Source organism: Gymnoscopelus braueri (genome assembly GCF_963280865.1).
Source record: "Gymnoscopelus braueri genome assembly, chromosome: 18".
Classification (NCBI taxonomy): Eukaryota; Metazoa; Chordata; class Actinopteri; order Myctophiformes; family Myctophidae; genus Gymnoscopelus; species Gymnoscopelus braueri.
Window position 1 is genome coordinate 19,158,928 of NC_137618.1, and position 25,411 is coordinate 19,184,338.

The 25,411-nt window shown below is 43.6% G+C and overlaps 2 protein-coding genes across 2 annotated transcripts in view; both read right to left on the reverse strand.

The window, feature by feature from the left end:
• Positions 1-452: 452 nt before the first annotated feature.
• LOC308106311 (importin subunit alpha-1-like) lies at positions 453-2,378 on the reverse strand (the record flags this gene model as incomplete). The annotated part of the gene is made up of 1 exon (XM_080457352.1): positions 453-2,378. Exon 1 carries the CDS (start codon positions 2,058-2,060, stop codon positions 453-455), a length of 1,608 nt encoding a protein of 535 aa, XP_080313478.1. The 5' UTR covers positions 2,061-2,378.
• A 128-nt stretch (positions 2,379-2,506) lies between these two features.
• Positions 2,507-25,411, reverse strand: part of LOC308106093 (exportin-4) — a 61,553-nt gene continuing 38,648 nt past the window's right edge. The window contains exons 10-24 of the mRNA XM_080457120.1: positions 24,622-24,798; positions 23,473-23,615; positions 23,208-23,353; positions 19,997-20,174; positions 13,885-14,044; positions 12,062-12,231; positions 10,876-11,050; positions 9,498-9,704; positions 8,316-8,402; positions 7,865-8,045; positions 6,830-6,951; positions 6,602-6,732; positions 5,902-6,019; positions 5,325-5,417; positions 2,507-4,475 (exon numbers count right to left, since the gene is read on the reverse strand). Of these exons, the coding sequence (XP_080313246.1) occupies positions 4,278-4,475; positions 5,325-5,417; positions 5,902-6,019; positions 6,602-6,732; positions 6,830-6,951; positions 7,865-8,045; positions 8,316-8,402; positions 9,498-9,704; positions 10,876-11,050; positions 12,062-12,231; positions 13,885-14,044; positions 19,997-20,174; positions 23,208-23,353; positions 23,473-23,615; positions 24,622-24,798 (2,286 nt within the window). The 3' untranslated portion in view covers positions 2,507-4,277. The remainder of the gene's footprint in view (positions 4,476-5,324; positions 5,418-5,901; positions 6,020-6,601; positions 6,733-6,829; positions 6,952-7,864; positions 8,046-8,315; positions 8,403-9,497; positions 9,705-10,875; positions 11,051-12,061; positions 12,232-13,884; positions 14,045-19,996; positions 20,175-23,207; positions 23,354-23,472; positions 23,616-24,621; positions 24,799-25,411) is intronic.

The following is a 25,411-nucleotide window of genomic DNA, read 5'->3' on the forward strand; positions in this document are numbered from 1 at the left end:
GCGTATTTCAGCGTATCAAAGTGGATTTGTTGGAGTCTTTCTCAATCATTTTGGGAGAAAAGTGTCAACTTTCTAGTTCTTGTCATCCACTTATGACCAGACCGGTTAAAAGAACGGCGTCCTACATGCCTCTGTGCATAACTGTAGTTCCGCTGTTTCCTGGTCCAGTTAATTTTCCCATAGCTTCGTTTGATTGGCACAGCAGCACATTTGAACTGGAAAAACGTGACAGTGTCAGAAGGGTTTCAGGCTGACCTGCTATCATGCAAATCAAACTAAGCTATGGGAAAATGAACTGGAATAGGAAACGGGTATGCCATCTTCTGAAAACCTGGGGCTAGTTATTTTATAATATTGAAAAAAAGAAAGAAAAAAAAAACATACACATCATCATTCACATAAGCAAGGGTTAAGCAGTGCCTATTGCTTTAGAAAATATTAGGTACAGTATATTAGGTATTCAATAAGTTTAAAGTGCTTTGGTTTTCACTGCTCTGGAATGCATAACCTTCAGTTTTTGCTTCTGGGGCCACAGACTCAAAGATCTCTCCCGAGAAATATTGTTTTTCACTGCTCTGGAAGGCATAGCCTTCAGTCTTTGCTTCTGGGGGTACCGACTCAAAGATCTCCTCTCCCGAGAAATATTTCTCGATAAGGTTGATAGAAGCTTTGTAGACCTTCTCGCTCTCATGGGACTGCAGGGCCTCTATCTTATTCAGTCCACCACATTCTTCAATCATCAGGCAAAGTTTGTCTGATTCACCAAATTTCTCTCCAGATAGGAAGATATTGGTGATAGCTTCCAAGATGAAGATGATTATTGTACTGTCCCTGGAGAGCATATTAAGGAGAGGTTCTAGCACGTTTGCCTGAACGAGGTACATCACCTGTTCAGCAGTGCCCTTGTGGGTGATGTTGGTAATGGCCCATACGGCCTCTCTCTGGGTCTCATAGTTACCCTGTCTGAGAACATCAATCAGACACGGGACTAGACCTGCGTTGATGATCTCCTGAATCTGGGTGTCCATTCCTGCTGCAATGTTGGACAGGGTCCATAATGCTTCCTTCTGGATGTTTAGCTTGTGGTGGCGCAGCAGCCGGGGGAACATGGCCAGCACTCCGGCATCCAGCACTGCCTGAGTCTGCTCATCTGTACCGCTCACAATGTTGCCAATGGCGCGCAGAGAGGGAGTCACGACAGACAGCTCTTCAGAACCAAGCATCTGTACTAGGCGAGGGATGAGACCAGTCTGAAGCACCTCCTGGATGCGATCTTTGCCGCCATCAGTCAGGTAGGACACAGCCCAGCAGGTATAGGACAGCACCTCCTTGTCGTCATGGCAGAGGAGACGAACAGTTGTGGCTAGGATCTGCTTTACGACCATCACAGGTGGGTAGGGGTTCTTGTGGAGGCAGAGGTTCGACAGCATCCATGTAACATTTCTCAGGTAGCCAGGAGTAAATACTGATAGGTAAGGAACTGCCAGCAGATGAAGCAGTGGTTCTACAGCTCCATGATTGATGACCCTGTCTCTGAGAGCTGATCCATCGCCAGCAATGTTTCCAAGAGCCCATACTGCCTGCTCACTGAGGTGAGGGTAGGGGGAGCTGACAAGGTTAATTAAAGCAGGAATGGCTCCCCCCTCCACGACAGCAGCCGTCTGCTCCGGTGTCCCAGAAGCGATGTTGGTCAGAGCCCAGGCAGCCTCAAACTGGATGGGAGTGGAGTCCAGACTCAGAAAAGCAACAAACCTGGGGATCAGGCCGGCTTTGATGATGTAGTCAATGGGAGGAGAACTCTCACGTGACAGCAGCTTCCTTGCAGCTTGGGTAGCCTGGAGTTGTTTGTCAAAGCTATTGCTATTTATTCCAGTAACAATCTCTTGAAGAGGTGAAGTTTCCTCATCTGGGAGAGTTGACACATTTCTTCTTTTCAAGATCTGGTCATCTTTCTTAGTTTTGCGAAGTTGAGCAACAATGTCAACTCTGCAGCGCCGAAGATCGTTGGCGTCTTTGCCTTTGTTCTTGAACCTAGTAAGACGTGAAGCTACCTCAGACATTGCCAAAGCGTGTTCTAGGGAAAAAATAAGGTTTCCTAATGAAGTTCGTTGTCACTTGCCGGGTTTCTGGTATCTGGCCTCTAACCTTAAATTGTATATGCAACGTCATTGTGACGAAACTTGGCCAATCCACGAAGCCAATGGGTTGGGTTAGCCAATCAGGAAGCCCGATGCCCTCTGTGTGTATGAGTGCGCATCGATTTTATGTCCACTATATGTAGATCTCCAATCTCTCCCCAGCTCATTGGCTAAAACACTGAAAGCCATATATGGAGAGAGATGAACAGTAATTCAAACCTAGCTGGCTGCAGACGCATTTAGCAGCCTAACTACTAACTCATACAATATTACATGCAAACGTTTCTGTATTCAAAACTAGACTAGATAAAAACATTAAAACAAAACCACAAAGATCCAGTGATTTAAAAAAAGGATAAGTCAGAACATTTTATACAATACCTTTATGTACACTTTTACATGATTTAATTAACAATTCAATCATCCATTCCAAAATAACCAGGATAGTGCTCTCAACCAATGGTTCTCAACTCCAGCCACAGTACTGTTGCTTGTCATTATTACAGTACGTCCCATCAAGGACTAATTTAGACCCGGCACGCCAGGTGATGCATTGGAGTGCCAGCCCCACAGTAAACACCTTCAGTGTTCATTCACCCATTTGTAACTCTGAGAGGGTACAAATGTGACCGAATGGACCCATAAGGGTCAGTTACATTCGTACCCTCTCAGAGTTAAATGAACACATGGGTTTACTGTGTAGGACAGAAAGGCAGCAGCAGAGGAGAAGCTCTGTTCCTTTGTTTTTGGTTTGTTATCGCTGTCCTCCAAAAGTACGGCCTCTTCTTCAATCCAGTGTCTTGAAGTGTTGAGAGTAGATGCATTAATAGAAAAATACAAACTAAATGGTTGTTGCTAAACCTTTTTTTTTGACAATTCGTTTTTGATTTTATTTCTTAAAGGCCGAAAGCTGCCTGGAGGCCTCCTTCCATGGCTTAACAGTCAGAACAAACTGTGTTCAGTGGGGGAGAAGGGGCCAACGCAAGATAAAAAACTACAATCCAGAGAAGAGAAACTAAATCATTCCAAAACCACTCACATTTCAGAGCCAGATGCTCCCCCATAAAGATGAACTCATAAAAATGTTACTTCTTCTGCCATTATCATATAAAAACTTTTCAGTCATTTATTTTTATTTCTTCCTCCACTTTTGAAAACATATTTACAGCCTTTAATGAACAACTAGTTTTGGTTATTTTCACCTCAAGTGTTCGTCCTCCTCTGTTGCTTCAGCAACACACACGAAAGCAATGGGGACCGATCCTTTGTTGTCATGGAAACTTATCGTGAGTGTGTGCGTGCGTGCGTTCACGCGTGTGTGTGTGTATCCACTGTATTTTATGGCAGGCACAATTTGTCACTATGAGTATCACATGATTCAAGCTTGCTGTGCGTGTACACGTACGTACACACACACACGCGCGCACGCACACACAAACAAAACAATCAAGAACACAAAGGCACTCTAAGAAGGGTTAAGCGTGGGGATGGGGGGGGGGGGGTAGGAGGAAGAGGAAGAGAACTCACAGGAGGAGGAAGAGGCACTGAGACGTTCGTGGAACAAAAAAATGGCCTCTGTCTCAAGCCCCGCCCTACTGGGACATGTAAACACCAATAAGATAACAGGGAGGGACTGGTGAACCAATCACCATCATCCTCAACATATCAAGCCCACCCACCTCCTCAACATCCCCGACTCTTTCAATCCTCAAGGTCAACATGGTGTGCGCACGCGCATGTGTGTACGCTCTGGGAACCTCCGGGATAAAATGAAAGGTTCGTTGGGAGAGGACAACATCACAACAGCACCACGCCGCTGCCTCAGTCATTTCATTGCTCTGTCCCTCAGGATGCCCTGAGTCTGTCTGCTCTGGAAGTCCTCTTCTGTGATTGGTCGGTTTTGTAGGCAGGGTGGTACAGTAAGTCTGTCAGTCTAGCTGAGTGGGCACGGTGGTACCACTGGGGTTCCCCTACTGGTAGAGAGACCTAAGTGTTCCTTGAGACCAGTGCGGGTTATCTCAGAGGGCATCAGGCCGTGTTCTTCTACCCATAGTTATTCAGGGGTTTGGGGGGGTGGTGGGTAGGTTTTTTACTCTGCCGGGTGGTTGAGTTTGAGGGTGGACAGTGGCTTTCCAGTGGTTATTTGACACAGAGGAGACCTCCCACGTTGGACACAAACTCCTCCAGGCTCTTGAGGAAGGACACTTTCTGCTTGCGGTCCATGGTGGGCGGGCTGCTGCTGGCCGTCAGTTTGTTGAAGGCATCGGCTAGGCGTTGGTAGATGACAGCGTCTCTCTGGGAGGACAGGAGATTCTCCACCAGCTCAGCGTACTCGGCCTACAGGACAAAACACAGCAGAACATCAGGTTCAATGTCAACTGGAGCAGTACTGTGTGCTGTGGTAGCACTCCTCTCTCTCCTTGCTTACCTTCTTATTAACCCATTAAGACCTGGAACTGTGTCATTTTTAGATTTGAGCTAAAAAGCATTATTTTACACTTTGGCTATTCAAAAATAGCAGATATACAAGCTCATAGCGCGGCACCGAGTGCCGCGCTACGAGCTTGTAGATCTGCTATTTTTGAAAAATCGTGAAAATGTGTGCAAATCTTTGAATATATATATTTTTAAAGCAAACATTTTTAACTAAAATCTTTGCTTCTGGGGGTCCCTGGAACAAAATATTTTGATGGGGGTCCGCCGCCAAATACATATAATTTTGGGGGTCCTTGACATGAAAAAGATTGAGCACCACTGATATAGAAACATACGTTTTTCAGAAAACTGTTGGGATTTAGGAGACATGTAGAATCGGCTTCAGGTCTCAATGGGTTAAATTGTTCTTGGTAGATGCTAGTTATAGCATGCAGATGTTGTGATACATTTTGTTTAGTGTCCTAATTTCTCTGCGGCACTACGTTGTTCTCTTTGCACTCTACTTACAGTATATGCCTGTTGTTTGTTGACTAGGGTTCATTTACTCTGACTTCGCACTTACAGTATACGTCGCTCTGGATAAGAGCGTCTGCCATTTGTAAATTATTAATTGTGTACTCACTTGACGCAAACACACTTTATGTACAGTGGCTGTGTACTCACTTGATACAGACTTGATAGACTACTACTGCATGTACTGTGTACTCAGATATACTGCATGTACCGTGGTGTATGGAACTGTGTACTCACTTGATGCAGACACACTAGTGTATACAGGGCTTCCCCGGCAGCCACCGTCATCTCTGTGTTGTGTTTCTGCAGCACCAGCATATCAAACACCAACTACAAACACACAGACAATTCACTGACACGTGTGCAATGCAAAGAAACAATACGTTACATCTATAATGACATCTTTTCATATGTTCTAAAATTTTACACTATTGTATTTTTATCTCCATGTGACTATCAGTGGTTCTTAATAGTTGTCATGTCAAGGACCCCCAAATTAATTAACATCCCCACCCAGATTTTTCCTGCCGGTCCGGGGAATGGAACCGGGAACCAATTCCGGCAACAAGCAATGGTGGGCGAGGTCACAGATGGTGCAAGTGTGTCACACAAGACTGATGTAATAGTCTGACAAGAGGTACTGCATTAACTACTCTGGGTATTGTACTACTTTCACTAAACAATTAATGGACATTCACAATGTGCCTCTCACGTTGTCTAGCATTAGTCACCTATTCAATACAGTTCATCATTTGACACCATATTAAGGTTATTACAGTGGCCTGGCATTTATTAAGGCTCCCATCTTTTTTACCTTGAGGAAGTGCCGCGTGGCGACAAAGAGGGGTGTGTCTTTCTCCTGCGTCTTGGCACACTGCTCTGCTAGGGGAGAGAGAGCTTCTAGACACAGCTGGCTGACCTCTGAACTCATCCTGAACACACGGTTAAGGGGCACACATGCTCACAGGTTGTTCTCAATGCGTTTATGCATTCACACTTATCCACAGACGCATGTATAAATACAGAAGCATGCGTAGCCGTAGCCGTACACCCACCCACATGGTATTCAGCTACCATACTGCACTATTTGTTCAAATGAACCCTAGTGTCCCTATTTTGGGGCAAACGGTGGCAAAAATAGCAGACCTACAAGCTCACAACGCATCGTGACATGTGTGCTTTAGAATGTGCCCAAACTTAATGTGGTTAACTATTATCACCGGTAGCAAATGTGAAGGAAGTAACATTTTATGTCAATATGACTACTGTGAAAAAGGTCAATTCTCCATCATTATGGCAGCCATTTTATTGGCCCGCCCACACACACACACACACACACACACACACACACACACACACACACACACACACACACACACACACACACACACACACACACACACACACACACACACACACACACACACACACACACACACACACACACACACACACACACACACTACAAAGAACATGGAACACATGCAGAAACACAGTCCAGTAGGAGAGGATACGAGGTCATTCCCAGCTCTAGGGAGAACATGAGGCTCTTGAAGAGGTCTTCAGGCAGCTGAGGAATCTTCTCAGGGAAGATTTCACAGATGAAGGTGATGAGCTTGTAGTACTGGTTACACAGGGAGGGGAACTGGACGGAGGAGCACACAGGACAAAATATCAGCATCGCTACAAAACCAGAAGGGATTTGTCAGTTTACAACAACGCCGTCAAACAGTGGGCCTCACCTTGAGCAGGTCCTGAGACATGAGAGGAAGAACGATGTTGACACCGTACAGAACCACGTCTGCTGCCGACACCGTCCGGGTGGAAGTCGGCGTACCCTGCTCCTGACCTCGGAACACTTCGTCTGGAACACACACACACACACACACACAAAATTCAATGCTTTATTTAAACCCACAAAATATATCGCTGCTGTCGGGTAGAAAATTCTTATCTCCATATTCCAACGTTTTGTGTTTTTTTGTAAATTAATGCCCTACTTGATCATACTACAGCGTCACACAAAAGCATCAAAAGTAGCAGATCTGCAAGCTTGTCGATCTGCTACTTTTGCTATTTTTTTATCTTAACACATTCCATGCCAGTGTTTAATCTCATAATGTACTCACCAGTGCCAGCGTTTTATTGTTGTTTTTTTGTTTTTTTCATGTCGCCACAGACCTCGCTAAATAAGTTAAAAGTGCGCGTTCATTTGGTTCTAAACACACAGCGGATCTGTGAGAAACGGCCAGCGAAAATAGTTTCCAAATCCGAGCCGCCATCTTGAAGATACAGCGGATCAACGCTAAACAGTGATCAGCGAGGAGAAAAACAACAACCGAGAAAATCGAGTTTTAAACAGGATCCCAGACAGGAAGCGGATACGATCTAAAAAACCGGAACCCGAATAATTCTGTTTCCGACCGGAAACCGGAAACGGAAATGGATCAAAAAAAATCGGAAAGTGCACCTGGGGCAATTTCAATGGGAATCGGCGGTTCGCGTAGATCTACGCGATTGGCACGCTGTGGCTTTAAATAGGTTCGCGTAGATCTACGCGATTGGCATTCAATGTGTTAATCCTGACATATGAGGTTTCCACCCGACAGAGACGAAATTCATTGTGAAGGGATTCAACCACTACAGAGGATGACATTTCATAAACACTTATGGGGTACACATAGATGCACCACGCGCGCCTAACTTTCTGTATGCTTGGGAAAGAGCGCAAAGTTTGAGAACCCCTGGTCTAGAGTGTTCCGAGTGCAGACGCCTACCGGTGTCGCTGAAGTCGATGAACTCTTTGGACAGCAGGTTGGTGAGCAGCTCCATGATCAGCAGGAGGTCCTGGTACTGGTCCTCCTCTGCCGCGGCGTCCGTCCGCTTCCTGCCCAGGTTGTTCTTAGAGTAGACCTGCAGCAGCGTCAGGCACGCCTCATACAGCTTCATAGACTTAGTCTGCAGGACAGAGAGACAATAATATGAGACGATACAGCAAGTACTAGATGGCAAGAATCAACGTGTTTGGTGTCACAGGCGTTCACTTCCGCATTTCGAGAAGAAATACAAATAGGGTATTGTTTCCGTTGTACCTTGAATTTTTTCCCACATTATATATATATATATATATGTGTGATATCCTCACATCATAACAATGGGATTTTGTATCAAAATCTGAAAAGTTTCCCTTTAAAACGGCACAATTGTAGAGCACTATGTGGTACGTACCTCGCCCAGGTAACAGATCTGTTTGTGAGCCACCTCCACAAACACCTCAATAATGAGGTTGATGGTCTCTGGAGTGTTGTGGTACACCTGGACAACAAGAGCACAAGTTAGAGGTGTGCAATCAAATTCATTTCCATTTTCATATACAACTCTGTAGGAGGCTAGCCTAAGATGGAGCTAATCTTGCAAACCGTTGGACCGATCAGCACCACATTTCTTGTGCACAATGTCCTTGATTCACGTTTCATACGACAGATCTGCTATATTTCTTTTGGAAAAATCATCAAATGCAAATCTTTGAATAGATATGTTGTTTAAAGTGACTTTTTTTTTTACTCAAATCTTGGCTTCTGGGGATTCTACAAATGTCTTCTGAATCCTACCATTTCTTTTTTTTTAAACTTATGTTGCTATAATATCATAGGTTCTCAAACTTTTTTCATGTCAAGGAGCCCCAAAATGATATGTATTTGTTCACGGACCCTCGCATCTCAAAATATTTTGAAGCAAAGATTTGAGTTAAAAATGTATACATATATTCAAAGATTTGCACACATTTTCTAAAAAACTAAATCTTTAAAAAAAGCAGATCTACAAGCTTGTATATCTGCTATTTTTTGAATAGCCAAAGAAATCCATAAAATGACACAGATGCGTTCGGTCTTAACACATTGAGTGCCAAAAACGGTCCGGACCGTTTTTGAGAAGCCATGCGTTGTGTGCCAAAAACGGTTATGACGGTTATTTTTTTATTTCATTTTTTTTCCATTTTTTTTTCTTCTCAGCACCAGGAGATATCATTTTTCGAAGATTTAGACTCCAATCCACTTCCTGGTTAACTTATGACTTCAAAAGCCTGTATCTCGGCTCCTGTGTACTTTTTTTCTAAAATATGTATTTTTGACTATTTTCGTCTATTTTCAACTGGCTGCAACTATGGAACGGATTACCTAATGTTTTAAATTTTTTCCCCCCGATTGTACGAGACCTCTATGTGTGTAATGAGGGGATCACCTTGAAGACGGTGATCACTGAAAATATTTTGTGACTACTTGAAAAAGGTTCAAAAATGGTTAAAAATCCAGGCACCGACTGTACCCTGTTTTAAAAAGACCCTGGCACTCAATGTGTTAATGGGTTAATCCATGGGCCTGTGATTCAAGGGTGCTGCTCTGTGCATACCTCCATGAGGCCGATGCAGTTGGACAGGAAGTCCATGAGGAAGGAGAAGAGTGAGGCCACGTTGTCAATCTGCGTGGCCTCGGCGATGCCGCACAGCGCCTCCAGCGTGGCCACGATCTCCTGCTTGACGGCCTCCTCTTGGCTGATCTGGGCGAAGTTCTCCTGGTTGATCAGGTTGAGGAAGCGCTGCTGTAGAGGGTGCAGCACCTGGATGGGTGGACAGACGGAGAGAAGGGTGGATGATAAGAGGTAGCGTTGATTTTAGTCAAGGTCTTTTGAATAAAATTCCATTTAGTTTTAGTCATATTTTAGTCATCTAAAATGTTTTACTTTTAGTCTAGTTTTAGTTGACTAAATATTACAAGATTTCTTTTTTTTTAATACTTTTTTTATTGGAATTTTTAGTAATATGATAAACACATCAGAGTATAAACAACTATAAAATATAAAACAAGAAAAGACTGACAAATAATTTGGTATGAATTCAAAAATAAAATATACAACATAAAAACAACAACAAACAGTTATACAGATACAAACAAAAAACAGAACAACAACACACTCTTGCTCTCCCTGCACAGATCTTTTGTAAAAAATCATAAGAAAAATAAAAACACTCCAGTTCCTCCTCCTTTTTTTTTAAAACTCATTCACTGCCACAATTATTGCTGGCCGCGTTTGCCCACTGCCAGAGATTTTTCATTGAAAAAAAAAAAGTACTCAGGAGCCGAGATACATAATTTTTAAGTTTTAAGTTAACAAGGAAGTGGATGGGAGTCTAGATCTTCGAAAAATCATATCTCCTTGGTCTTTGGGTCAAAAAATTTTTTACGACAGTGGCAGTATTGGTAAACGGGAATAATTACGTCAATTATGTCAGAGGCAGTGAATGAGTTAATATTACAAGATTTTAGTCAAATAAATGTACAATTGATTTAGTCTACAAAATTATATTTTGGCAGACCTTGATGGCATCGCAATGCCCGATTTATAGCGTGACACCCACACACAGCCAAGCACAAAATGACTTGTCTTAAGGCCAGGCCGCACCAAGGCAACTAGTCGCAACTTTTAGATCGACTATTTTCGGAGAGTTGGTGTAGAAGGAAAACGAGCAGACCAGGTACAGAGCCAACGGTCAAGTTGACTACGTATTGAGGGTTTAAAAGGTTCAACTGTCTGAAAATACACATTAACATGAATCCAACATATTATTAGAAAAGATAAACATTAATTTTCACAACACTGATGATAGTGCTGTCAAACAAGCCTATGAAATCTATGAAAAAAGTTTAATCTGCAACATAATTGTATACAATATGTAGTGGGGGGTCCTTGGGCTGAAAAACATTGCAGACCCCTGGATTATTTTATTTACCTCAGCCCAGTACTGCTGCTTTGCGTCAGAGTCCATGTGTGCGAATCCTCCAAGGACCAGCGCCTTCATCAGTGTTCTCTGGACCGAGCTGGACAGCAGGTGGAGGGGAGGGCTGCGGGTGGCAAACTGCTTCGCCAAGTTCCACCAGTTCTCACACTGAACTACGATGTTCGCCCTGGAGGGGGGGGAGAGGGGGGGAGAGAGAGAGAGAGAGAGAGAGAGAGAGAGAGAGGAAGAAAAGAGTTTGGGTCAGTTTAACCCATTGAGACCTGAGGCCGATTCTACATGTCTCCTAAATCTCAACAGTATTCTGAAAAACGTATGTTTCTATATCAGTGGCGTTCAATCTTTTTCATGTCAAGGACCCCCAAAATTATATGTATTTGGCCGCAGACCCCCATCAAAATATGTCGTTCCAGGGACCCCCCAGAAGCAAAGATTTGAGTTAAAAATGTTTGCTTTAAAAATATATATATTCAAAGATTTGCACACATTTTCACGATTTTTCAAAAATAGCAGATCTACAAGCTCATAGCGCGGCACTCGGTGCCGCGCTATGAGCTTGTATATCTGCTATTTTTGAATCGCCTAAAGTGTAAAATAATGCTTTTTAGCTCAAATCTAAAAATGACACAGTTCCAGGTCTTAATGGGTTAAAAACGTATAGGCTTTCCAGGTCTCAATGGTTGACTCCCTTTGCTGGTAGTCAAATTAACAGTTTAGATTACGACATCCATAACATTGTCCATTATCGGGCCTTTTCTACAGAACTCCTCTTGATGAAATGACACAAAGAAAGACAAGAGTTCTCTGTCTGAACTTTGTAGTTGACTGTAAAAGGTCTCCTGCAAGGTTATCGATTTTCTCTGCCTTGCAGTCTCCATGCAGTGCTATTGCACCCTATAACCACAAGATGGTGCTGTTCCATGCATTTAGTGTTGAAGGTGCTCCAATTTTGGAGTGTAACCTGTTTAAAGGTAAAGTTAACCAATTTACCATGGTATATACTTGGTCCCCTCCTTTTACCCCCTAATTTAAAAAAAATTACAAATCTTCTATTCTGGGGGTTACTGGCACACAACGTTTTCAGATGGGTGGTCCGTGGTCAAATACATATCATTTTGGGCGTCCTTGACATGAAAAAGTTAGAGAACCGGTGATTCTAATCGGTCTGTGTAGTTCTCACCTCTCCCTCTTCTCCACCAATGTGACCAGAAGCTCCACCGTGTCGTTGGCCAGCTCCGTCTCTGAACTCCACACAGACAGGTTGTTGATCACCTTCTCCAGCAGGTATCCCACAATCCACACGGCCCCGTCTGTGTCCGCGCCAAACGCCATGCTCAGGGGGATGCTGATCTGAGGAACCAAGAAGGTACGGACCAGTTTGAGGGATGTGTTGGAAGGATCCAGGCTGGTACTCCCCAAACGAAGACACACCTGACTACAAATATACATAGGGAATCAACACAGCATTCCCTAAGTTCAGTTTTAACCATTTGAAGGGGAAAAAGCTAGAGATGGTCCGATCAATCGGCTATGGATCGGATAGGCCCGATATCAATTAAAATAATTTGATCGGTCATTCCGATAAATAGGTCATTAACCGATCCGATCACGACTTATATATGTCAAGAGTTTGATATCACTCCGGATCCGAAGGTGGCGGTGAAACGCTGGCTGAATAACAGCCGCCTTAACACATTGACTGCCAATCACGTAGATCTACGCGAACCTCCGCAAAGCCGCCACGTGCCAATCGCGTAGATCTACGTGAAGTGAAAAAAAAAAAAAAAAAAAAACCCAGAGACCAAGGAGATATGATTAGTTGAAGATCTAGACTCCTATCCACTTCCTTGTTAACTTAAAACTTAAAAAGTCTGTATTTCGCCTCCTGAGTACTTTTTTTTTTCCAATGTAAAACTCTGGCACTGGCTAAAAAATTATGAAATAATTCTGGCAGTCAATGTGTTAAAAGGAAGAAGTGTTTGTTATGATCTCGCTGCACTTCTCTGCTGCACGCACGCAGGTTAGAAAATGTCAGCGGTGTGGAACTTCTTTACAGTGTGTGAGACCGATGTGACACACGCTATGAAAAAAACTACAACGCTGAAATCTGTCGCGCACAGAAAAAAACATTCACTCAGTCTGTGCAGCCAGGCTGCCTGCAGCCTGTGTGTGTGTGTGTGTGTGTGTGTGTGTGTGTGTGTGTGTGTGTGTGTGCGCACGCTCGTTGTGCCTCGTTAAAAAAAAGAATCCAGCAAGCAGCCCAAATAAAGTAGTCCATTGAAGTAGATAGGGACAACACTTATTGTCGAGGTAAGCACAACATTTAAGATCCCTTTTAGAGAGTTTAAAACTATCAATTCCAGCGGAGTTTGGTGCTAGCAGCTAGCACATAGCAATGACATATGGTACTTTTTTGCCTTGAATATTCATGAAAGGCAGAGTGACATGGTTTGTTTTTTTGCCTTGAAAACAATGAAAGGCATACAATGTTGCTATACTCAGTATGCCAAAATGGTATGGCTTTCATTCAGACAGTATGGCATACTCCTGGGTCTTGGCACTGACTAACTACATTGAAAACCCAACATCACTGCTACTGCTTAGATGAGTTATTTTGTTGCATTGGAATTGCTGAGGTTTTAGACATATTTTAGTTTGTTCAAGATAGTATATTTAAATTTAAAATTTTGTGGATTTAGTTTACTCGTTTTGAACCAATGCTGCACTCATTTGACTTGTGATTTAAACAAGCCTTATAAAAAAATAGAAATGTACTTTTACTTTTACTTGTACTTAAGTATTTTTAAAAGCATGTACTCTTGAATACTTAAGTACATTTAAAAGCAAGTACTTTTTTACTCTTACTTGGACCATCTCTAAAAACACCTGCCAACAGGTGCCACCCCCCACCGGCATCAAACCAGGGAAGTTGCAATTCTGAGGTCAACGCACTAACCTGTCAGCTACCGGAATCCCCCTATTCTACAAACGCAATAATCTCACCTGTTCGTACAGCTTCTCGTCCATCAGAAGGTAGGTCTTAGCCCACCGTCGGAGGAACCACACAATGTCTTTGCCCATCTGAGGACTGAGCAGCTCCGTCAGGCTGGCCCTGGTCGCCCTGGACTCCACCTCTGACGTCCTCAACACCGCAGACAACAGCCTGAGGGGGGAGAGAGGGAGTGTGAGAGAGTGTGTGTGAGAGAGAGAGAGAGAGAAGGGAAGGGAAGAGGGGTGAGGAGAGAAGACAGCACTTTAAATGTAGAGGAGGGGTCTTCAATGTTTTTCAGGCCAAGGACCCCCTAGCTGAGAGAGAGATGAAGCAGGGACCCCCTCTATATTGTATAATATTGTGTTACAGATGACTTGGTCTGCTCTTTTCCGCCCTCTACACCAAACCTCCTTGCCAAAAATAGCCGATCTACAAGCTCACAACGCCCGCGATATAAAAATATATCACACAAAGATTTGGCAGCCCCCCTGTAGTAACTCTGAGGACCTCCTAGGGGTCCCGGACCCCCTGTTGAAGACCCCTGATGTAGAGGATTTGCATGGTGCTTCTTTGTTTTAGAACCCTGTGCACACAGCACCTTCAAGGACCTTTAAGCTTTAAGACAACGGTCCAACTTTTCTCTAAGGACGCTTGGGTGACGCAGTGGTAAAGTAGCTGCCCACCACTGCGGAGGTTGGGGGGGTTCGAATCCACTGCGACGCATCAGACCTTGTCGAGTGTCTATATACGAAGACAATTCGTAGAGTCCGTATTCGGGGGAGGGAAGACGTGCGGGGAGGTTGATATTTGTCACTACATGTACTCCTACAGGCCCGGGGAGGCACCTGTCAGCAGGGAGTGTATGGGCAGGAGGAGTAGGACGAAGGCTCTACGTTCTTCCCGTGGGGGCTCCTCACTGGCAGGTGAGCCAGTAGGATACAACAGCAGTGACAACACACAGAAATGTGTGCGGGGAGGAATCAATTGGCATAACGACTTTTTGGAGGAAAATGGGTAAAAGGCACAAACAAAAAAAATAACTGTTGTCAATCCCCTTGTTGCACATGTTAACTATTATTGTCGTTATTATTATTAATGCGGCAAAAATGTCTGAGGAACCAGAACGAAAAACATTGTACTTTTATGTACCTGTACACAAGACGTAAGAACAAAGAACTCCTTGAATCTCCGTTTAGCAGTAGAAGAGGGAGAGACAGAGTCGAGCGAAGAGTGAGTGATGGAAGCAAGGAGAAAGGGGGACCTTTGTTAGTCCTGAGGGGCAAATTCCATTTGACACTTCTCGACTCTCTACCCACTAAGCTACTGCCATTTCCCCGAAAGGAAAATGGCAGATGATCCTCGGAGCTACAAGCAGGGAGGTAGAAACAACATTAAGTGTGATTTATTCTTGGTCGTGTGGGTGTCATGCACCAGAAATAACAGATCTACAAGCTCACAACGAGTCACGCTGTGACGCGTTGTGAACTTGTCGATCGGCTATTTGCGGTGCACGGCACCCACACGCAACTAAGTATAACTCTAGCTTTAGAATGATGACAGATTGAACCTAAGGTCATTATTATGAGAGAGAGAGAGAGAGTGATGAAGGAGAGAGAGAGAAGGAGAGAACAAAAGAGAGGTGGGAGTCAGTGATTGTTTGTTACTGTTGCTCAGAGACCAAATCTAACCATTTAGACAAACAACACTAAAGCCACATAATCACACACACGCACGCTCTCACTCTCACACACACGCGCGTGTGTGCGCACACACACACACACGCACGCACACACTGTCACGAGCTGGCGTGGTGAGGACCCAAAAGCAGGACCGCCAGGGAGGTAGTGATCAAAAACCCAAGGTTGGGTGTTTTAATATACATATATATATATTAACAGAACAGATATCACAAATACAAACTAACTAATGAAGTGACAACAAACAATGACCCGACAAGGACTGACTGGGGAACAAGACTAATAATATACACATGAGGGCTGATTATACATGATACAGCTGGGGAAGACAAGAACATAGGACCATGAAATCTAGAACATGAACATAACGCATAGAAATACAAGACCTAGACAAGACAGGCAAAGTCTGTGACTGTGACAGACAAAAACTTAGTTAGTTCAGAATCAGGCTTGATTCAGGCTTGATTCTGGTTCTGGTGCAGCAGGGATGGGGATCTGGAGTGTGTTTGGGAAGAGGGTTGTGGGAGGGAGAACAGGGAAGAAATATTTTCTTTTGTGTTTTACACGAAATGCATACACGTCTGACCTCAAAACTGTTTGACGATTTTACAAATGAGGTCTAAAATAAAAGCTGTCCCAACTATGGGGTGCTGTGAATGCCTTTTATTTGCCCATTTGAGGAGAATCACTTTGCATGTACACACACACACACCTCTTCGTCAAAGGCCACAGAGATAGAGAGCTTAAATGGGCTTAGGCTGCTGTGTGTCCCCTCTGTTCAGGAGGACAGTGCACGGTTTCACATTGTCTGCACAAAACAAAACCCCGTTGACATTTGTCAGGGCCAGGGTCGAACGCAACGTGCGCTATTTGGGAAACCTGACGCCTACGGCCCCTTGTCTTTTCGGTCCCCCCGCTGTCACCGGCACTGCTGTCAGCCATGCACGGTGCACGCACGCATGCACACAGCCCATAATGGACGATCTAGAATGCACAGAGGCACACGATGACCTTCAACGGACACAATATCACTGTCTGCTGTGGCTTGCTATTGTCATCACTGCGATTAGCTGCTACACGCAAACACTCACACGCACACTCATGTAAACAAACACCTTTGGTCTCAATAGAGGGTACAGGCAGTATCTTTCAAATTGTCATCAACAGTGATTCATAATGGGATTCCAATGCTGGAGAGTGTCTGACAGACATGATTCATACAGGGATTCCAATGCTGGAGTGCGTCTGACAGACATGCGGACAGGCAAGTATTTATGCCGACTCCCCAAGGATGGAAACGGTTTTCTTACACTGGGGCAGTCCACTGCCTTGAGTGTCATTTTGTTATTGACACAGACACGTGTGCACGACAGTGGTAAACGCTGTGCAATAAATCTGCTGGTCACAGGTTCACAAGGCATCACGACGCCACACAGTTGTAGTCTCTGTTGTACAAGTATAAAATCTGGTTGAAGTGGTTCATCAGACTAATCAATTTAGTTGATATATACGCGTGTATATATTAAAAAACACGCTTCTCTATTATTTGATTAATCAAAAATGGAATCGGTAGAATAAAAAATAAACCATTCTGTAGTTGCAGTTGCAGTGATATGATCTCAAGGTGTACTGTGCTATCAAACAACCAATGTTCCCAGTACTTACCGCACAACTTGCCGCACCCAAGCCGTGCTACTCATACACCGAGTCGGTGGTGCCTGGGATCGAACCCATGACCTTGTGGTCCAACACGAATACTTAGTGATACTTTAACCCATTAAATCGTTTTAGATTTTTAGCTCATTGGTTTAGAACAGTGGTTCTCAAGAATAGCAGATATACAGTAGAAGCACGTCACTTCATGCCGCACTGCGAGCTTGCACATCTGGGGGTCCCTGGCACAAAAACATTTTCAGATGGGGATCCGCGGCCATATATATCAATTTGGGAGCCTTTGACACGAACAAAGGGATTTGTAGAATCGGCCTCAGGTCTTAATCAAAGGGGTTTTCAAACTTCTGTGCCCAAGGCACACCAATGGGCAAGTCAAAATATCAAGACACACCTGTATTCATGGCGGAAAGAGACAAGCTAACAACTGCACACGTTTTTTTTTCCCCCCGGCTATCTTCGTTGTGTAAAACCGTCATACGACAAACTAAAAAAATAGGCCTTGGACATGTACAGTATGTGGAGAGACAGAGGTGGTCTGGTCACTCTGGTGGACATGGGGACTACAGTTTGAACAGAGACAGAGGTGCCTGGTGGACATGGGGGGGGGGGGGGGGGCGTTCATTCCTTGAGTCGCACCCCAGCTCGTGTCATTCAGATTCCAGCCACCGTTGCGTCCGCCACCTGGCCTGCCTCTAATTAAATAACATGCTGGGGAGTGGCAGCGACCCGACCACCAGGGCTTGGCTGGCTGGCGCCTGCCCTGCTGCAGGGTTAAATGAGCCCTGTGTGTGTCTGCGAGCGCACGTGCACATGTGTGTGATTATACAAAAGTATCTCAAAATGTGTGTGCATTGCACTGTATGTGTGTGTGTGTGTAAATGTAATTGTTTCTTCCAATGTGTGCTGTGATTGTGCTCAGGCATGTGCTGCAGGTCAGTGCACATGTTTAGTATGAACATGAACGTACGTGTGTGTGTGTGTGTGTGTGTGTGTGTGTGTGTGTGTGTGTGTGGGGGGGGGGGGGGGGGGGGGGGGGTTATGGCATGGTCGGGGATCTGCCAGGACATTCCCCCCAATGGGACTGGCACCACCACACCCCAAGAGGTTCTAGGAGGCATTAGGGACAAAGGGTGTGTATAAGCTTGTAATCATCACACAAATGAAGATATGTGCATAATAAAAGGAACAGATGGAGCGTGTGAATGCGAGTATGTAGGTACATATCCCCAGTCACGCGTCAATGGCATTACTCCCAGGGCCAGGGCATGCTGTGCCATGCCATACCAAACGCACAATGACAGTTTCATTGTCGCACCGTTTTACTAGTCACAGTTTACACTTGACGTGTGCAAGTGTGAACTTGAGAGACCTGACCCTTCTGTGGCTTTACAGGACGGTGGACAAGGATGGCCCAAGAACCTGTTCCTGGCCGGTGGCTCTCTGTGTGTTCTTGTTTTATTAGGAGTGCTGCTGGTAAGTGAGAAATACCGGCAATGTCCGACATGGTTCCTAAAGGGAACAATCAAACAGAATCTCAATTGTCATGGCGATGCTGCCTTTGCTTGCAGGTTGGTCACGTCCACGGTGGTCCTTGACGTATTTCAGAGAATGTTATCAGGGTGTCGTATCAATTTGTGCCAAGGCAGAGTGGGCGGTTCCATCCACTCCCATTTATAGTTTTTATATCTCTTTGAGACAGCCAGTGGGAAAGAGAGAGAAAGAAGTTAAGCCGGATTTATACTTAGTTGTGTGCCGATATTACTATTATGTAAATAGACGATCTTCTATTTTTGGTACACCTTGTGCAACAAAGCATATCAAGACCTTGAACCACTTAAAGCTCACAACGTGTTGCAAAGCGCAGCATTCTGAGCTTGTAAAGTGGCTATTTTCTGTGAATTTGCCTATTTTTGCAGAATTTTAGAATAGAGATGCTAGGGTTCATTGTGGTTAAGACTATGTTACGCATAACACTGGAGGAAGGGACAGCCACGACTGAATTCCATGACATCTCTTTTGGAACAATTTTGTAGGTTTAATTGAAAACTGTCTGGAATCATTATGTGTTCTTGCCAAGGTGGCTGGTAGAGCTTACAAACTTACCAGCCACAGCCTAAAAATTAACACAATTCGCTGTTGACTGGCAAGAGACAACTCTTTGACAACCTGACGATAACTGAAGACACATGCGACTGCGGACACAAAGCCAGCAATAAAACACTCCAATATCACAATGCGCTGCACAAAGCCAGCAGAAAACCAAAACAAACCAATAAATTGTTCGACACCCACTCACTCCGTGTGTAATTGTTCCTGCCGAACGGGCCAAATTTGGACATTTTTATAAACTCCCTTTAACAAAGGAGACGCGGCGTACCGGTTATGTCATTCCCAGCCCACATCAGACAGCGAAGTCCATTCAAGTACAACTGGAGCAGAGAATGGAAAAACCATTATCTTGTGGATCAAAAAAACAAACCGGCCCCCGAGTAAAATAAACCAAATCAATTCCAAATCACAGAATTAGAGCTAGACCGATATATCGGTTTAGCAGATCTATCGGCCATTATTTGGCTTCTTTTTTTTTTGCAATCATGCAGCCGAACAGGCATTTTGACAAAATATCAGTCAAAACATCGGTACAGCAATTGGCCGACTAGGACTCTCCAAAATCAAAACCCCCAAATCTGCCATCAGTCGGGCTCCACACAGAATCTCTGGCCAGAATAAATGAGCCCCCGTCTCCTCTCACCTGATGACTGAGTCAGTGCGGTTGCAGCCGGGGATGGAGGAGGCCTTCTCCCCCGGCGATCCCAGGATCTGCAGGGTGACGTTGATGTCCACCTCCGTTGAATGCTTGATGGAGAACTCCATCACCTCAGCTGGTATGAGGGGGGTCTCGCCCTGGGGGTCGTCCGCTAATAGATACCCTGAAAAACATGGAGAGACCGACACAGAGAGCGACGCAGAGAGCGACGATCAGCAAACTTCTGCAAACAAGAATTTGAATGATTTAAGCCTACTATACTACGCATAGCAAAAAATAGCCCCAATATAAAAATAGCTCACAAGAGCTTATAGATCGGCAGCAGGGATTTTGAAATGTTTTGCCTATAACGACAAGCCCAAAATAGGGACAACTGTTTGAAAGTGGTTAATTGGCCCGGGCCAACAGAATATTTTTCTCCAGTATGATCGATCCCCTGATGGTTGCTAATCACGGAGGATATCACTGTGCTTCCGTGAAAAAAAATTGCATTGTGACCTCCCGTTCTCTTGTTATACCCAGTTGAAAATAGCATGTTTCGCCAAAAATACATATTAAAAAAAAAAAGTACACAGGAGCCGAGATACAGGATTCTAAAGTAATAAGTTAACCAGGAAGTGAATGGAGCAGTAAATCTTCGGATGACGTTATCTTGGGTTCTGGAAGGCTTTTTATTTTTTGGAAATGACGGTTAACGGTTGGATTTGAAAAGACGGATATAGCCATCTTTGGTGGTGGATGTGTTAAAAGGCAGAAAAGACTAAAATATATATAAAAAAAAGAAAAAGTGGTTCATTTAAAGGTTAATTTAGATTTGAACGTGTAAAAATTGGCCCGTAAGAGTCAACATTTCGGATTTTACTGTGAAGTTACAGAAAGGTTTCTCTGATTACATAAAATTCTGTACAAGTAGTGGTGCATGTGCCTGTGTGGAGTCAAGCGTCATCACCGTTATACCATTGATGAACACGAGACAAACGGTAAACTTGTACAGAAGAATAGTGGTGGCGGAATACTCCGAAAACGCAACAGCATGAAATAAATGAGAAATAGGAAGCATAATATATTTTCCCATGAGATATACAGTAGTAGGGCTGACAGGAAGTGACAGTGTATGGGAGGCATCAAAAGAGTTTGCCAGGATCTAACACTAAGCACAGGTCTGTGTGTTTTTATGGTAGTGAGTACCTCTTAACCACTTTCAACCTGGCATCCCTATTTTGGAAACGTCATTATAGGGAAAAAAAATCAAAATGTTTCCAAAATAGCAGATCTACCAGCTCATAATGTGTCACACAGTGTGTTGAAAGCTTCTAGATCAGCTATTTTCTCCATTCGTCATACGACAAAGAATAAAGGACTTAAAGGGATACTTCACTTTCGGGCCGGGGACACATTTAAAAAAAATATTAAAAATAAATGAAAAAAGTTATGGAAAATTCATGGCCCCCTCACACATTAGTAGGACACTGCGTGTCGTGAGGGGGCCATGAATTTTCCATAACCTTTTTCATTTATTTTTAATATTTTTTTTAAATGTGTCCCCGGCCCGAAAGTGAAGTATCCCTTTAAGTGCTTAACAAATACTCGCAAGACGGTAGTAAACATCTCAGTAGCCACAGGCGCCCTAGCCACTAAGGCCAAGAAGTAATTTTCCAATCTACGAGAAACACAGGCTTGCATTCCTTTCAAAACCCGTAATTCATAGAGCGATATACATTCTAAATGCCCACAGAACTGGATGAGATTCTGCTCTGATCTTCCTTGTACATAAAGGCACTTGAAGATACTGCAGTGGGAAAGTTGTCACACTTCCACATCATCGTCAAGACCGTCTTCAGGTTCAACTGGCCAGGCCTGTCCCCAAAACAAATTCCTCTCATACGTCACCAACACAACACCACAGATCAGCCATCCGGCCTAAATATAGCTCCAGTTGGTGATCCATAACTGCCCCTGTGTGCAGTCAGTGGGAGGTCTCATTTTATGTTAGCGGGAGCCGGGAGGTAATTGAACTGAATGTTTATAGAGATTGGCTAACATAAATAAACAGATGTAAAAATAAAAGTGATACAGTAATATGATTCCTGCGGCTCTTTTGATGTAATTACAGATGTTCTAACAACTGCCAGATGGGTGAGTGACCTGCAAATGATACATGAATGATCAGGAACTTAAGACTCTAATATCCTAATAGACATGAATGGAAGATGTGTAATAACTAAATGTAATACCATGAGAGAACAGGAGCGAAGAGAAGCGAACGTAGTTACTAGTTAAACTATACAAATGTTGGTTACTTGTTAACATGTTTTTGTTATTTAGATTTGTTTTGCTTGACCACAAATGTTAGAAATATTTTTAGATAACATATTGTTTAGACAGATGATAGGTTTTATGTTCATCTGGGATCCTAGTTTCTCCCAGGCACTACAATGTTGTCTATACACTCTACTTATGTGACCATTTACTGTTGTTGACTATGGTTCATGTTTACTCTGCATACTCTGATTCACACTTGTAAGTCGCACTGGATTATTGTCTGCTAAATGCCTAAACTGAAACTGTAAACTGAGAAGAGAAGAGAAGAGAAGAGAAGAGAAGAGAAGAGTCCTGCACAGGCCCAAAACTCCAGGCGAGCCCGGTCTGGCCCGTGGTGTTCGAGCCTGGCCCAGCCGCAGCCCGACAATGCTCTGCAATTTATTAGCCCGAGCACAATCTGAAGCCTGACACCAAATTAATGTAATCTCTCCCTGATGTGCACTTTCTCTGATGTGCGCAGCACGAAACTATGTGTGCTCATTCGCGCTGTCTAATGATAGCCTACATGCAAACACAGACAGAACACACATGCCCCATACCCAACTAAGAGAGGTAAACTTGTTGTAGTTCTACTGAATATAACTACACGTGCCACCGTCAAAAAATGCTTACATATTGATTGGCTACTGCGGAACGACTGGCCATTACAGAGACATATAAACAGCAACCCATAGCATGGAGTAGAGAATGAAGTTACGTAATCCAGCAGCAAATAACATAAATATCACAACTAACAATCCGTAAGAACAATGCGTAGAAGCTTAACATAATGAGCTCGAGCCCAGCCCCTGCCCGACCCATTCGTTTAAATAATTCCCCGATGGGGCCAGACGGGCTTGGAGACCTCTGGTCACAATCTCTGGAAGTCCAGTACCTGAGACCAATATAAGCCAGTGGATGTCTTCGTAAAGGTCGTCCAGGACTCTGCGGTCCACTGATGCAAGGTCCGAGGAGGCCATGAGATGCTGCTGGGTCCTCTGGAGCTGGCCGTGGAGCCGAGTCACCCTGTCCTCCAGCAAACTGCAGGGGACAAACATGCATAGCAGGAGTTGGTGCCCGCCTATGAAGAGCCTCTGTGTGTGTGTGTGTGTGTGTGTGTGTGTGTGTGTGTGTGTGTGTGTGTGTGTGTGTGCACATACGTGTTGAGTAGTGGTATACAGTGGTCGGCAGCCACCCGTCCCAACATGCCGATGCTGGCCAGCTGGTCTGAGAACAGTTCCCTGTCGTCCTCCTGCAGCTCGTTTATCTCCTCCTCGTCGTGAGACGACACGCCGTTCGCTGACTGGACAGACACAGGGAATACGATCAAATAACTCTCTTTGTTCATCACACGCATATAAATACATTAACCCATTAAGACCTGAGGTTCCGGTTCCGATTCTACAAATGTCTTCTAAATCCTAACAGTTTTCTGTCAGTGGTTCTCAAACTTTTTCATGTCAAGGACCCCCAAAATGGTATGTATTTGGCCGCCGACCCCCAACCAATATATAATATATATATTCAAATATTTGCAAAAATGTTAAAGAATTTTCAAAAATAGCAGATCTACAAGCTTGTAGCGTGGCACTCGGTGCCGCACAATGAGCTTGTATACAGTATCTGCTATTTTTGAATAGCCAAAGTATACAATAATGGTTAAAGTGGTTACATAGACACATTCCGGGTTTTAATGGGTTAAGACAACGAAGAGTGAGAGGGAGAGAGGGTTGTGTGTGAGTGTGTGTGTGTCAAAGTTTTGCATTTCTCATTCGTTTTCTTAGTTTTTAAAGCGGTTTTGCTAGTAGGCTTAGTTTTTATTAGTTTTAGTGTTTGTTTTTATTGTATTGCATTTGTGGTACTTGTCAGGGGCAAGATTCAAAATAGAATGTAATAAAAACTCAATAAAACATAGCAGTTAACCACTTTCAACGTGGCATAACTTTTTGGGATGTCAATATTGGAAACAAGTTTAAAGAAATTCAAAACATTAAAAAAAGTAAAATGGCAAAAAGCTTAAAGGTTTTAAAAGGTTAAAGGTGTTAAAACTGGCAGAGCAAAAGAAGAATTCCACGACAGATTTCACATCCACCCATTCTTTGTGATTTTAGTTAAGTTTTAGTTACGTAGTTTCATAAACACACAATACAGTTTGTTAGTCATCAGGTTTTTTGCAGCGCCTTTTTTAAAAGTTTCAATTAACTAAAATGTTCTTTTTTATTTTCCCATCTAGTTTTAGTTAGTTCGTTAGTTTTAGCTAACTATAATAACCTTGCTGTGCGTGTGCATGTGCGCGTGTGTAATCTCACCAGGTTGCGCGTGCCGTCGGGGGCGGCCAGGTGACACTGGATGTAGGAGTTAAAGACCTGGACGGCCGGCTGGACGAAGCATCCTCGGGGGAAATGATCGTTGTCCTGCACCAGTGTCAGCCACGACTCCAACAGCTTGTCATAGGCCTCCATGTAAACCATGTCATCTTTGTCCAACTGTAGGACGGAGGCGGGAGGGGAAGAAAAGAAGAGAGCCAGAAATTTAAGCTCAACTGTCACCCAGCATCTGTGGGACCTTTTGTGAACCCAGAAACAGACAGTTGGTGGAAAGTACATGTACTCAAGTACTGTACTTCAGTACAATTTCGAGGCACTTTTTACTGGAGTATTTCCAATTTTCAATACTTTTAGTTCTACTCCACTACATCTCAGAGGAAAATATTGTACTTTTACTCCACTACAATTATTTGAAAATTTGATTTACTAGTTATTTTTGTAGATTTTGATTATTATTACAAAACATCTTTTGAAAATAGCCAACAGCTGAAGTGGTTAATGTATTTTTAATACATTTTAGAAATTATGATAACTGAAACAGGACATTCTGCATAATGATTCATTTTGGTACTTTAAGTATATTTTGATGGCAATACGTTTGTACTTTTACTCGGACTTTCACTTGTAACAGAGTGTTTTTACATTGCAGGACTGATACTTTTACTTAAGTAAAACATTTTAGTACTTTTTCCACCACTGGAAAAAGATGATGTAACGAGGGGAGGGTCGGAAAATACAAAGCATTCATTTTAGTTTCAACTTGATTGTCTTT